Source organism: Hemiscyllium ocellatum, chromosome 25 (assembly GCF_020745735.1).
Source record: "Hemiscyllium ocellatum isolate sHemOce1 chromosome 25, sHemOce1.pat.X.cur, whole genome shotgun sequence".
In the NCBI taxonomy this organism is placed as follows: Eukaryota; Metazoa; Chordata; class Chondrichthyes; order Orectolobiformes; family Hemiscylliidae; genus Hemiscyllium; species Hemiscyllium ocellatum.
The window spans coordinates 1,220,133-1,232,316 of NC_083425.1; the positions used below are offsets into that span (position 1 = coordinate 1,220,133).

At 47.2% G+C, this 12,184-nt stretch overlaps 1 protein-coding gene across 1 annotated transcript in view; it reads right to left on the minus strand.

Annotated features, from left to right (window-relative positions):
* ankfn1 (ankyrin repeat and fibronectin type III domain containing 1) overlaps positions 1-12,184 on the minus strand; it is a 58,546-nt gene that overhangs the window by 16,783 nt on the left and 29,579 nt on the right. Inside the window, exons 10-12 of the mRNA XM_060844779.1 lie at positions 8,946-9,062; positions 5,774-5,989; positions 5,208-5,374 (exon numbers count right to left, since the gene is read on the minus strand). Of these exons, the coding sequence (XP_060700762.1) occupies positions 5,208-5,374; positions 5,774-5,989; positions 8,946-9,062 (500 nt within the window). The remainder of the gene's footprint in view (positions 1-5,207; positions 5,375-5,773; positions 5,990-8,945; positions 9,063-12,184) is intronic.

Genomic DNA, 12,184 nt, shown 5'->3' on the forward strand with positions numbered 1-12,184 from the left:
CTTTACAAGAGCTGTCCATTCAGGCCCACTCCTCTGCTCCCTCACCCTGCGCCTGCAAATGTCTCCATTTAGTTTGTTTCTTCAAATCCACTTGATATGTTCCTCTTGAATCTCTTTCCACTGCCTATTCTGCCTGAGTATTCACAATCACAACATCTCAGTCAACTAACCAACCCCTGTGTCCCTTTGGCTGTTTTCTGATTACCTTCAATATCTCCTTCAGCCAGATGAATCATTATTTACTCAACACTGGAGGATCATGATCTATACAAGGACTCCCTGAGCATGGTGTTTGGGGCCTGGATTGCACTGGGAATCCCCAGGGGGAACAATTTTTTTTTGGGAATCCTTGGGGTGAAGACCCTCCCTGTTTGTCATTCTTAAATGTTTATTGATCAAGGATAGAATTTCCTTTTTTTTGACAAAAGAGTGAAGCTGCCTAGGCCGTGGTGAAAGAGGAGGAAGGGATACAAGCCTCAAGGATGAAGCTTGCCAAGATTGTTAGCACAAAGCAGCAGGACAGGATGAGATATAGGAGGGGAAAGTGAGGACTGCAGATCAGAGCTGAAAATGTGTTGCTGGAAAAGCGCAGCAGGTCAGGCAGCATCCAAGGAGCAGGAGATTCGACGTTTCGGGCATAAGCCCTTCTTCAGGAATGAGGAAAGTGTGTCCAGCAGGCTAAGATAAAAGGTAGGGAGGCGGGACTTGGGGGAAGGGAGTTGGAGATGTGATAGGTGGAAGGAGGTCAAGGTGAAGGTGGGGGGAGGGGAAATGAGGAAACTGGAGAAATCTGCATTCATCCCTTGTGGTTGGAAGGTTCCTAGGCGGAAGGTGAGGCGCTGTTCCTCCAGCCGTCGTGTTGTTATGGTCTGGAGATGGAGGAGTCCAAGGACCTGCTTGTCCTTGGTGGAGTGGGAGGGGGAGTTAAAGTGTTGAGCCATGGGGTGGTTGGGTTGGTTGGTCCGGGCGGCCCAGAGGTGTTCTCTGAAATGTTCCGCAAGTAGGCGGCCTGTCTCCCCAATATAGAGGAGGCCACATCGGGTGCAGCGGATGCAGTAAATGATGTGTGTGGAGGTGCAGGTGAATTTGTGGCAGATATGGAAGGATCCCTTGGGGCATTGGAGGGAGGTGAGGGGGGGAGGTGTGGGCGCACGTTTTGCATTTCTTGCGGTTGCAGGGGAAGGTGCCGGGAGTGGAGGTTGGGTTGGTGGGGGGTGTGGACCTGACAAGGGAGTCACGGAGGGAGTGGTCTTTTCGGAACGCTGATAGGGGAGGGGAGGGAAATATATCCCTGGTGGTGGGGTCCATTTGGAGGTGGCGGAAATGACGGCGGATGATACGCTGTATATGGAGGTTGGTGGGGTGGTAGGTGAGAACCAGTGGGGTTCTGTCCTGGTGGCGGTTGGAGGGGCGGGGCTCAAGGGTAGAGGAGCAGGAAGTGGAGGAGATGCGGTGGAGGGCATCGTCGATCATGTCTGGGGGGAAATTGCGGTCTTTGAAGAAGGAGGCCATCTGGGTTGTTCGGTATTGGAACTGGTCCTCCTGGGAGCAGATGCAGCAGAGACGAAGGAATTGGGAATATGGGATGGTGTTTTTACTGGGGGCAGGGTGGGAGGAGGTGTAGTCTAGGTAGCTGTGGGAGTTGGTCGGTTTATAGTAAATGTCCGTGTTGAGTCGGTCGCCCAAGATAGAAATGGAGAGGTCAAGGAAGGGGAGGGAGGAGTCTGAGACGGTCCAGGTAAATTTGAGGTTGGGGTGGAAGGTGTTGGTAAAGTGGATGAACTGTTTAACCTCCTTGTGGGAGCACGAGGCAGCGCCGATACAGTCGTCGATGTAGCGGAGGAAAAGGTGGGGGGTGGTGCCAGTGTAGCTGCGGAAGATGGACTGTTCCACATATCCTACGAAGAGGCAGGCATAGCTGGGGCCCATGCGGGTGCCCATGGCTACTCCTTTGGTTTGGAGGAAGTGGGAGGATTGGGAAGAAAAGTTGTTCAGAGTGAGGACCAGTTCAGTCAGTCGAAGGAGGGTGTCAGTGGAAGGGTACTGGTTGGGACGGCGGGAAAGGAAGAAGCGGAGGGTTTTGAGTCCTTCGTGATGGGGGATGGAGGTGTACAGGGACTGGATGTCCATGGTGAAGTAAAGGCATTGGGGACTGGGTAAGTGAAAATCATGGAGGAGGTGGAGGGTGTGGGTGGTGCCTGAATGTAGGTGGGGAGTTCTTGGACTAAGGGGGACAGGACCGCGTCGAGGTATGCAGAGGTGAGTTCGGTGGGGCAGGAGCAGGCTGAGACAATGGGTCGGCCGGGGCAGTCAGGTTTGTGGATTTTGGGCAGGAGGTAGAAACGGGCGGTGTACACATTGGCTGAGTAATAGCAAACATTACCAAAAGGATGTGGATGTTTTGGAGAGGGTGCAGAGGAGGTTCACCAGGATGTTGCCTGGTATGGAGGGTGCTAGCTATGAAGAGAGGATGAGTAGGTTAGGATTGTTTTCATTAGAAAAAAGGAGATTGAGGGGGGATCTGATTGAGGTTTACAAAATCATGAAGGGTATAGACAGGGTGGATAGAAAGAAGCTTTTCCCCAGAGTGGGGGATCATGAGTTCAGGGTGAGAGGGGAAAGGTTTAAGGGAGATATATGTGGAAAATTCTTTACACAGAGGGTGGTGGGTGCCTGGAATGTTTTGCCAGGGGAGGTGGTAGAGGCAGGAATGATACTGTCATTGAGGATGTATCTAGACAGATACGTGCATGGGCAGGGAGCAGAGGGATACAGATCCTTAGGAAATAAGCGACAGGTTTAGATCGAGGATCTGGATCGGCACAGGCTTGGAGGGCGGAAAGGGTTCTTCCTGTTCCAGAATGTTCTTTGTTCTAAATAGGGTAATAAACAATGAATATTTTTTGAGCTGGGGGAAGGTTTGTAGGAAGGAGTCCTATCCCAGCAGTCTATACTGGGATCCTTACTTTGCTTGAATTTATTAATGATCTGGATCTTGGTGCATGGGGCACGATTTCAGAGTTTGCAAATGGCACTACGTTTGGAAGAATTGTAAACTGTGAGGTGGCCAGTGTGGAACTTCAAAGGGACAGTTGGAGTGGGCAGAGAGGGATCAATGCAGAGAGATGTGAGGTGATGTCTTTGGTTGGAAGAACATTGAAACACGATATAAAATCGAGGGTACAATTCAAAAGGCGGTGCAGAGCACAGGACCAGGACTGTGTGTATGTGCACAGAACATCGAAGGTGGAGACAGCAGCTTTAATAATGGGGGCATAGTGTACAAGAGCAGGGAGGTGATGTTGAACTTGTTAGACCTTGGCTGGAGTGTTATATACAGTTGTGGGTGCCACATTACAGGAAAGATGTGTTCCAAAAAAAGAGAGTGCAGAAGTGATTCGCAACAGGGGTGACAGGAATGAGAAACTTCAGCAATGACAGTAGATTGAAGGTTGGGATATTTCTCTCAGGAGAGAGGAAGGCTGAGAGGAGATTTGATTGAGGTTTTCAAAATCATGAGCATCATGACAGAGTAGAACGGGAGAGAATATTTCTGCTTATAAAAAGGAACAAGAACAAGATGGTGCAGATTTAAAGATTTGAAGAGAAACAAGGTGTGGGGGGGGGGGAGTAAGCAAAATAAAGCTTTTTCACTCAGCCAGTAGTTAGGGCTTAGAATGCACTGCCTGGAAATATGGTGGAGGCAGGTTCAACTGAGACATTCAAGTGGGACTTTGGATGGTGTTTGGGTGAAAATAGTGTCCAGGGACATGGGCAAAAGGCAGGAGATTGGTATGAGATAATGATGCTCACCCCCATAATGGGCTGAATGGTCTCCTTCTGCACTGTAACAATCTTGTGACTGTGATTTGCAGAAGGCAGATCTTGGACTCAGATGAAGATAGCGTGAAAATTCTAAAGGACAGGGACAGGTTTGTACAAGAGCAAGGTTGGGTTTCATTGAATATAGAGAAATGATTCATCCTGGCAGGAAGAATGATGAGAGAAATATAAAATCCACTAGAAACTAAAGGGAACTTGAACCGGGAGTGGTGGGCTGGAAGGGAAGATGTTATGGGCATGAGTTCCCAAGGGATCATCCATACTGCCTTTCACTCCTCTATTGATTTCCACACTCAATGTTCAAATCCTGATCAGGAGCCACTAACTGAGATCAGCTGATTAGAACCAGGATAACGATGGGTATGTTCCATCCCACACTTTTCCAGAATAATTATCGTTAGGTTCAGCAAAGGCTGTCAATGATTGGGAACAGTAATGAGATTTTTATGTTCTTCCATGGGAGCTGTGCATCACCAGTAAGGCCAGCATTTATTGCCCATCCCAGTTGTCGTGGAGTTGAGCAGTTTGCCTGGCCATGCCGGAAGGCAGTCCAGAGACAACCACATTACTGTGGATCTGCAGTCATAGAGTTATCGAGTATGGAAACAGACCCTTCAGTCCAACCTGTCCACCCCAGGGAGCTTTTAAATGTTTTCTCTTACTTTAAACCTATGCCACTAGTTTTGAGCTTCCCGACCCCAGGGAAAAGACCTTGGTTATTCACCCTATCCATGCCCCTCATGATTTTATAAACTCTTAAGAGGTCACCCCTCAGCCTCCGACGCTCCAGGGAAAACAGCCCCAGCCTGTTCAGCTTCTCCCTATAGCCCAAATCCTCCAACCCTGGCAACATCCTTGTAAATCCTTTCTGTATCCTTTCAAGTTTCACAACAACCTTCTATAGCAGGAAAACCAGAACTGGAGTCACATGTCGGTCAGATCAGCTAAAGATGGCAGGTCTCCTTCCCTGAAGGACATTAGTGAAGCAGTTGGGTTTTTACAACAGTCTACAATGATTTCTGATCATCATTACTAACAAATAGATTTGGACTCCAAATTTATTTCTTGAATTTAAATTCTACCAGATGCTGGGGTGAGGCTTGAACTCAAATCTCCAGAGCATTAATCTGGGCCTGTGGATCATTAACCCAGTGACAATATCACTGCCTCCATGGAACAATGATTATGAACCAGAATTGAGGATAAAATTGGAGCAGGATGCATTGCAAGTGAAAATCAGATTCTAGGAGACTTAACTATAGGCAGACAGATAGGAATTGGAGAATGATTATCGGGTCAGAGTCATACATTGGTGTGAGGAGAGGTGGTAACTTTCTGATGGAAGGTCAGCAAGGATATCCTACCTGGAAACATTGCTGTTGTCACACACCTTCATGTGGCAGAGCATGTTGGGCATCCTGGTTGGGACCATCACCTTGATCTGATTCACAGAACTGCACAGCTTCAAATAACCTAAATACAGCCCAGGACTCAGTCTCCTCCGACTCCTCTTGGAATAGGACAGGACATCCTGCAAGAGATCAACACAGGAACTGCCAGTGGCTCGTAGCCCAGTCTTTTTCTCAGCACTGATTTTAACAAAATGGACAAATGGAAGACTCAGCACAATCCCATTTAAAATTAAAAAATATTTCCAGGGAAAATAAGCTGAATGGTCCAGGCTGAAATATGACGACTGTACAGGTAGTGCAGTAAGAAACAATAGCAGAGAACACAATACATTTCACACTAGGCACCACCTCATCATCTTACACTGGGCTGGCCTATTCCGATTCAGAGGGACAGCACGGGGTTAGATACTGAATAAAGTTCCCTCTGCACTGTACCCCATCAAACACTCGCAGCACAGGGACAACAAGAGGTTAGATATAGAGTGAAGCTCCCTCTACGTTGGAGGGTTGGTACAAACCTGGATTGTTATGAGTAACACGTCAAGTGCTGTTGGCTCCTCAAGTGTGGACATTGATTTCCTCTGGTTCTGAAACTTGGCGATTTGTATCCACTTGCCAGTGATGAAGGAGCACTGAGTCTCGAGCTCCCGTACTGTTACCAACAGCACATTCCCATGTCGATCCTTGATGGGCTCATAATAAACTCTGCCCAGGTTCTGGGTACCAAGTAATGTCTGCAAGAGTACAGTATGGTGGTGAGCCACAGTCAGATACCTCCATACAGAACACCCAACACACTGTCAGAACACTATCACAGCAATCAGTATGGACATCACCCACCTGGAGAGACACCAACCCTTCAGCAAAATCAGGCAGTTAGTAACATGTCCTGCTCCAGAATATCTCACTGGAGTGATGGGACAGGTGGTGGATGGGAGCGATGGGACAAGTGGTGGATGGGAGCGATGGGACAAGTGGTGGATCTACTGAGGACTGCAGCCAGAGCTGAGGCTGTACCAGGGGTGAGATGAAGGAGAGGGAGAACAATATGATTTTTAAAAATCCAAAAGAACTGCAAATGTTGGGAATCAGAGACAAAAACAGAAATTGTTGGAAAAGCTCAGCTTATCTAGCAGCATCTGTGGAGAGAAATCCGAGTTAATGTTTCGGGTCCAGTGACCCTTCCTCAATCTGGTGACAGAGATTTAATAATGAGCAGTCCAAGCAGGCATGGCTGTAGGATGCTGTGGGACCGGCGTCGAGGATATCACTGAGTGCAGTAGGGCATTCTGAAAGGGCTGGACAAACAAAGGTCATGGTTCACACTGGGACCAGTGACACAAGCAGAAAGGACGACGAGGTCCTGGAACAAGAATTTAGGGAGTAAGGTCGCAGATTGAGAATCACGACTTTAAAAGTTGTAATCTCTGGACTATTCTCAGTTGCATGTACTAATGAGGATATGAATAGGCAAATGGAGTGGATGAATATGTGGCTAAAAAGTTAGTGTGGGGTGAGGACTTTGGATTCCTTAGTCACTGGTCTGGGAAGGTGGGACCTGTCCAAGTCAGATGGGTTCCAGCTAAACTGCAATGGGACCAATATCCTTGTAGGTAGAAAATTCCTAGAGCTGTAACTGGGGGCTTACATGAATCCGGCAAGGGGAGAGGATATTGTGGGGGGGGGGGGGGGGGGGGGGGGAGGTGAAATAGGGAGTGATGCACAGGCAAATGCAGATGAAAAGCCAAGTCAGTACATGTACAGTCAAGGTACAGGGGCTTATGGCATTTATTTAACACAAGGCATCTAATGATTAAAGCTGGTGAGTTGAAGGTGCTGAATATTATTGCTGTTACAGAAACATGGTTGATGGTAGGACAGGAACAGAAACTCAATATTCCAGGATAAACGAGAAGGTGATGTTGCAATATTGGTGAAGGTATCAATTATATTTCAGAAGAGACTTCGAATGAGACAGTTTGGGTAGATCTTAAAAACAAGGAGATGTGGTCACATTGATTGGGGAATATGACAGACACACATATACAAGAGCTAGGGAGACACAAAGCAGCAGGAAGGTAGGCAAATCTCAGAGACGTTTAAAAATAACAGCGTAATATTGGTAAAGAGTAGAGGGTTTAGAGAGAGCAAAATTCATGAATAAGTTACACAGAAGAAGTCCTACAAGAGAGGAGACAGTGTTGGACCTCATTTTAGGGAATGAAATCAGGCAAGTGGGAGATGAGGCAGTTGGGGAATATTTTGGAGATAGTGACCATAGTGGAGATAGGAATTATGATTAAGGACAAAGCTGGACCAGAAATAAGGGTTCTGTAATGAGGGGAAGTTGGTTTTAAATAAGATAAGACAGGGTCTGATCAAAATAAACTGGCAGCAGACAAATCCCCATCAGGGAGTGGGAGGCATTGGAAAGGAGAATAGGGAAAGTGTCGGACCAACACGTCCATGTAAAGGTGAAGGATGGGACCAACAAATCCAGAGAATCCTGGATATCGAGGGATAGAGAGAATCGGATAAGGAAAATAAAGGAAGCATACGTCAGACACCAAAGGCTGAGAGCAGCAGATATCCGAGTGGAGCGTAGAAAGTGCAGGGATTGTTTAAAAACAAATGAGGGGAGCAAAGAGGTAACATGAAAACCACTGCAGGTAACATTAAAGAAAATCCAAATTTTATAAATACGGTAGCAGCAAGAGAATAACCAGGGAAAGGGTAGGGTCCATTAGAGACCAAAGGGATAAACTGTGGGTGGAGCCAGAAGTCATCAGTGAACCATTAAATGAGTACTTTGTTTCAGTGTTCTCTGTAGAGAAGAGAGAGGTAGGTATAGATATCAGGGAGGTATAGATATCAGGGAGGTATAGATATCAGGGAGGGCGTCTGTGATACACTTGACTGAACTAGCATTGAGAGAGAGGAGGCATTAACAGTTTTAATGGCTTGAAAGGGGATAAATCCCCAGGCACAGTTAAGATGGATCTCTGGGTGCTGTGGGAAGCAAAGGAGGAGATTGCAGGAGCTCTGACATTATTTTTCAAATCCCCCTTCGACATGGAAGAGGTGGCAGAGGATTGTAAGATTGTAATTCCATTATTCAAGAGGATGGTAAGGACACACCAGGAAAACTATAGGCCAGTGAATCTGACATCTGTGGTAGAGAAATGAATGGTAAACATTCCGAGAGACAGAATTAATCTCCACTTGGAGGAGCAAGGATTAATCAAAAATATTCACAGGCTTTGTCAGGAGGTCATGTCTGACAGGTTTGATTGAACTTTCAAGGAGATGTTTGATGTGTGGATGAGGGTAGTGCAGTTCGATATAGTCTGCACGGACGTCAGGAAGTCTTTTAATAGGATCTTACATGGGAAGCTGGTCAATGTGGTAAGAGTCCATTGGACCTGGGTAGCTTGGCAAATTGAATCAAAAATTGATAAGAGGCGAAGGGTGCTGGTCAAAGGTTGTTTTGGTGCCTGGAAACCTGTGTCCTGTAGGGTCATTGCTGGGTCCCCTGCTCTTTGTTGTGTACATTATGATCTAGACACAAATTTAGAAAGTGACCAGTATGTTTGCAGAGTAAAGCTCTATCCCCATCAAGTACTCTGTGGACAGGAATGTCAGATGCACTGATGGTAACGGGCATTCTTTCCTCTGTCCTGAGTTACTGACCTGCAACTGAGCTGCTGCATTCAACATCTTGTGCCTTGACTGCAGGCCTGAGGAGGGCGAGGTGGAAACAGCGAGATTCTGTCGCAACCATCTGACCTCTTCCCACGTGCAGGACAGCTAGAGGAAAGAAACAGTTTAATTGCTGTCAAAGATATTACAGCACTTTGTCCTGAATGGCACATCCCGGTGGTGAGGTGGAGCAATGTCAGAGAATCAGACAGCACCAATGAAGGCCATTCAGTCCACTGTACCTTGTCAGTCTCTTTAATCCCTCTGCCCTGCGCTCCGCCTCATCCCTATGCACTTTACTGTCCTTTTCCTACTTTCCCTGTGAAGATTCCTATAGGATTTGCGTGCACCATGATTTCAGGCAGTGTGCTCCTGATCACGATAACTCATGGTATATTCTCATCTCCCTCTCCTGTTCTCTGAACGGGTCTCTCTCCAGTTAGAGAAACTCCTCTCACCGTTTCCCCTTTATGTATTCAAGGCCCCACTTCACTTTTCATGAACAGAGTGCCCTTGCAGGAACCAGCAGTCCACAAATCAGTAAAGGATTCCACTTTGTTTATATTCAAATCATTTATCACCATAACAGACAAATAATGCAGCTCTGCACTTGGTAACCAGGGAGCTGTCTTCAAGGTGGGGTGTGGATGGCTACATGAAGCTGACACCGCAGGAACCAGTGCCATGGTGATTAGTGCTGGTACCGGCCATTATTCACAATGTATTTTTCTCTCATTTTGGTTATGGTGATTACCAGCTGCACAGCACCTATTGCCCATTCCTCTCCGGTCTCCTCTGCTGGGGAGCTGCCTTCGTGAAATGCTGTAGTCCATGTATCTACACCGATGACTCAGACAAGGAGAGTATATATACACTATCGTCAAACTAGCAACTGACACAAAAATTGGTGGAAAGGCAAGTGGTGGGTCTGCAGAGGGATGGAGACTTGTTCAGTGAGTGGGCAAACTCTTGGCAGATGGAATATAATGTAGGGAAATGTGAAATTGTACAGTTTGGCAGGAAGAATAGAGGAGCTGAATATTATTTAAATGGAGAAATACTGCAGAAAACTGCAGAACAGAGAGACTAAGATATCTTCATCCATGGAGAAAGTGAGGACTACAGATGTTGGAGATCAGAGCTGAAAATGTGTTGCTGGAAAAGCGCAACAGGTCAGGCAGCATCCAAGGAGCAGGAAAATCGACATTTCGAGTATGAGCCCTTCAGGAAAGATTCCTGAAGAAGGGCTCAGGCCCAAAACATCGATTCTCCTGCTCCTTGGATGCTGCCTGACCTGTTGCGCTTTTCCAGCAACACATTTTCAGCTCCTATCTTCATCCATGAATCACAAAAAGCTAGCATCCAAATTCAGCAAGTCTTAGAAAAGGAAACAAAAAGTTGGTTTTTATTTCAAAGGGAATAGAATATAAATGTAGGGAGATTTGTCTAAAATTATACAAGGCACGAGTCAGACCACAACTAGAATACCATCAAAAGTTTTACACCCCTTATTTAGGGGAAGGAATACTGGCACTGGAGGGTCAGTCATCTCAGCTCCAGGACATCTCTGCAGGAGTCCCTCAGGATAGTGTCCCAGACCTTCCCTCCATCATAAGGTCAGAAGTGGGGATGTTCACTGATCATTGCACAATGTTCAGCCCCATTCACAACTCCTCAGATACTGAAACAGTCCAGGTACAAATGTAAGAAGATCTGGACGATATCCAGGCTTGGGCTGACCAGTGGCAAGTAACATTCACACCACACAAGTGCCAGGCTCTGACATCTCCAATAAGAGACAAACTAACATTACTATCACTGAATCCCCCCACTATCAATATCCTGGGGGTCACCATTCATCAGAAACTCAACTGAACTAGTCATATAAACATAATGGCTACAAGAAGCAGGTCAGAGGCTGGGAATTCTCCTAGTAACTCATCTCCTGCCTCCCCAAAGCCTGTCCACCATCTACAAGGCACAAATCAGAAGTGTGACGGAATTCTCCCCACTTGCCTGGATGAAGGCAACTCCAACAACACTCAAGAAGCTCAACACCATCCAGGACAAAGCAGCCGCTTGATTGGCACCACATCCACAAACACCCCCTCCCTCCAGCGCTGACGCTCAGTAGCAGCAGGGTGTACTATCTATAAGATGTACTGCAGAAATTCACCAAGGCTCCTTAGACAGCTCCTTCCAATCTCATGACCACTTCCATCTAGAAGGACAATGGCAGCAGACACATGATACTCTGACCCTCTGCAAGTTCCCCTCCAAGCGACTCCCCATCCTGACTCGGAAATATATCGCTGTTTCTTCAGTGTCACTGAGTCAAAATCCTAGAATTCCCTCTTTCAGGGCATTGTGGGTCTACCGACAGCTCATGGACTGCAGCGGTTCAAGAAGGCAGCTCACCCCCACCTTCTCAAGGGGCAATTAGGGACGGGGTAATACTTGGTGGTTTAGCCAGCAATGTGCACATCCCATCAATGAATAAAAAATAAGGTCAGAGAAAGTTAGAAGGTCAGAACTTGGTAAAAAGGAAAGAAATGTAGGCTAAGGGGGTGATAGAGAGGAGTTACAGGGAGATAGTCATACCTACGTTCCAGGACAAATGTAGCTGGGTGAGCGTCAGGAGAGGGAAAGGGAACAGGCAGACAATGTAGGGACACCCTGAGGCTGTTCCCCTCAATAATAAGTACAGTGCTTTGGATACTGTTGGGTGTGGGTTGGGGAGCCGAGGGGAAGTCACAGTGGGCAGGTCTCTGGCTCTGTGCCTCAGAATGGAAGGGGGAAGGATAGGAGAGTGATAGTGATAGAAGATTCAGTCGTGAGAGGGACAGACAGGAGATTCTCTGGGTGCGAGTGAAACTCCCCGATGGAGTGTTGCCTCCCTAGCGCCAGGGTCAGGGATGTCTCGGATCAAGTCTACAGGATGCTTGAGGAGGAAGGAGAGCAGCTAAAAGCTGAGGTACTGATCGGTACCAATGACATGGGTATGGAGTGGGAGGAGGACATGACAAGAGAATATTGGGAGTTAGGTTGGAAGCTAGAAGGCAGGACAAGCAGGGTAGTAATCTCAGGCTTGGTACTGATGCCACGTGCTAGTGATTTTAGGAACAGAGAGTGAGTGCAGATGTGGCTGCAGGGCTGGTGTAGGAGGGAGAGCTTCCAATATGTGGATCATTGGGATACCTTCGGGGGAAGGTGGGACCTGTACAAGGAGG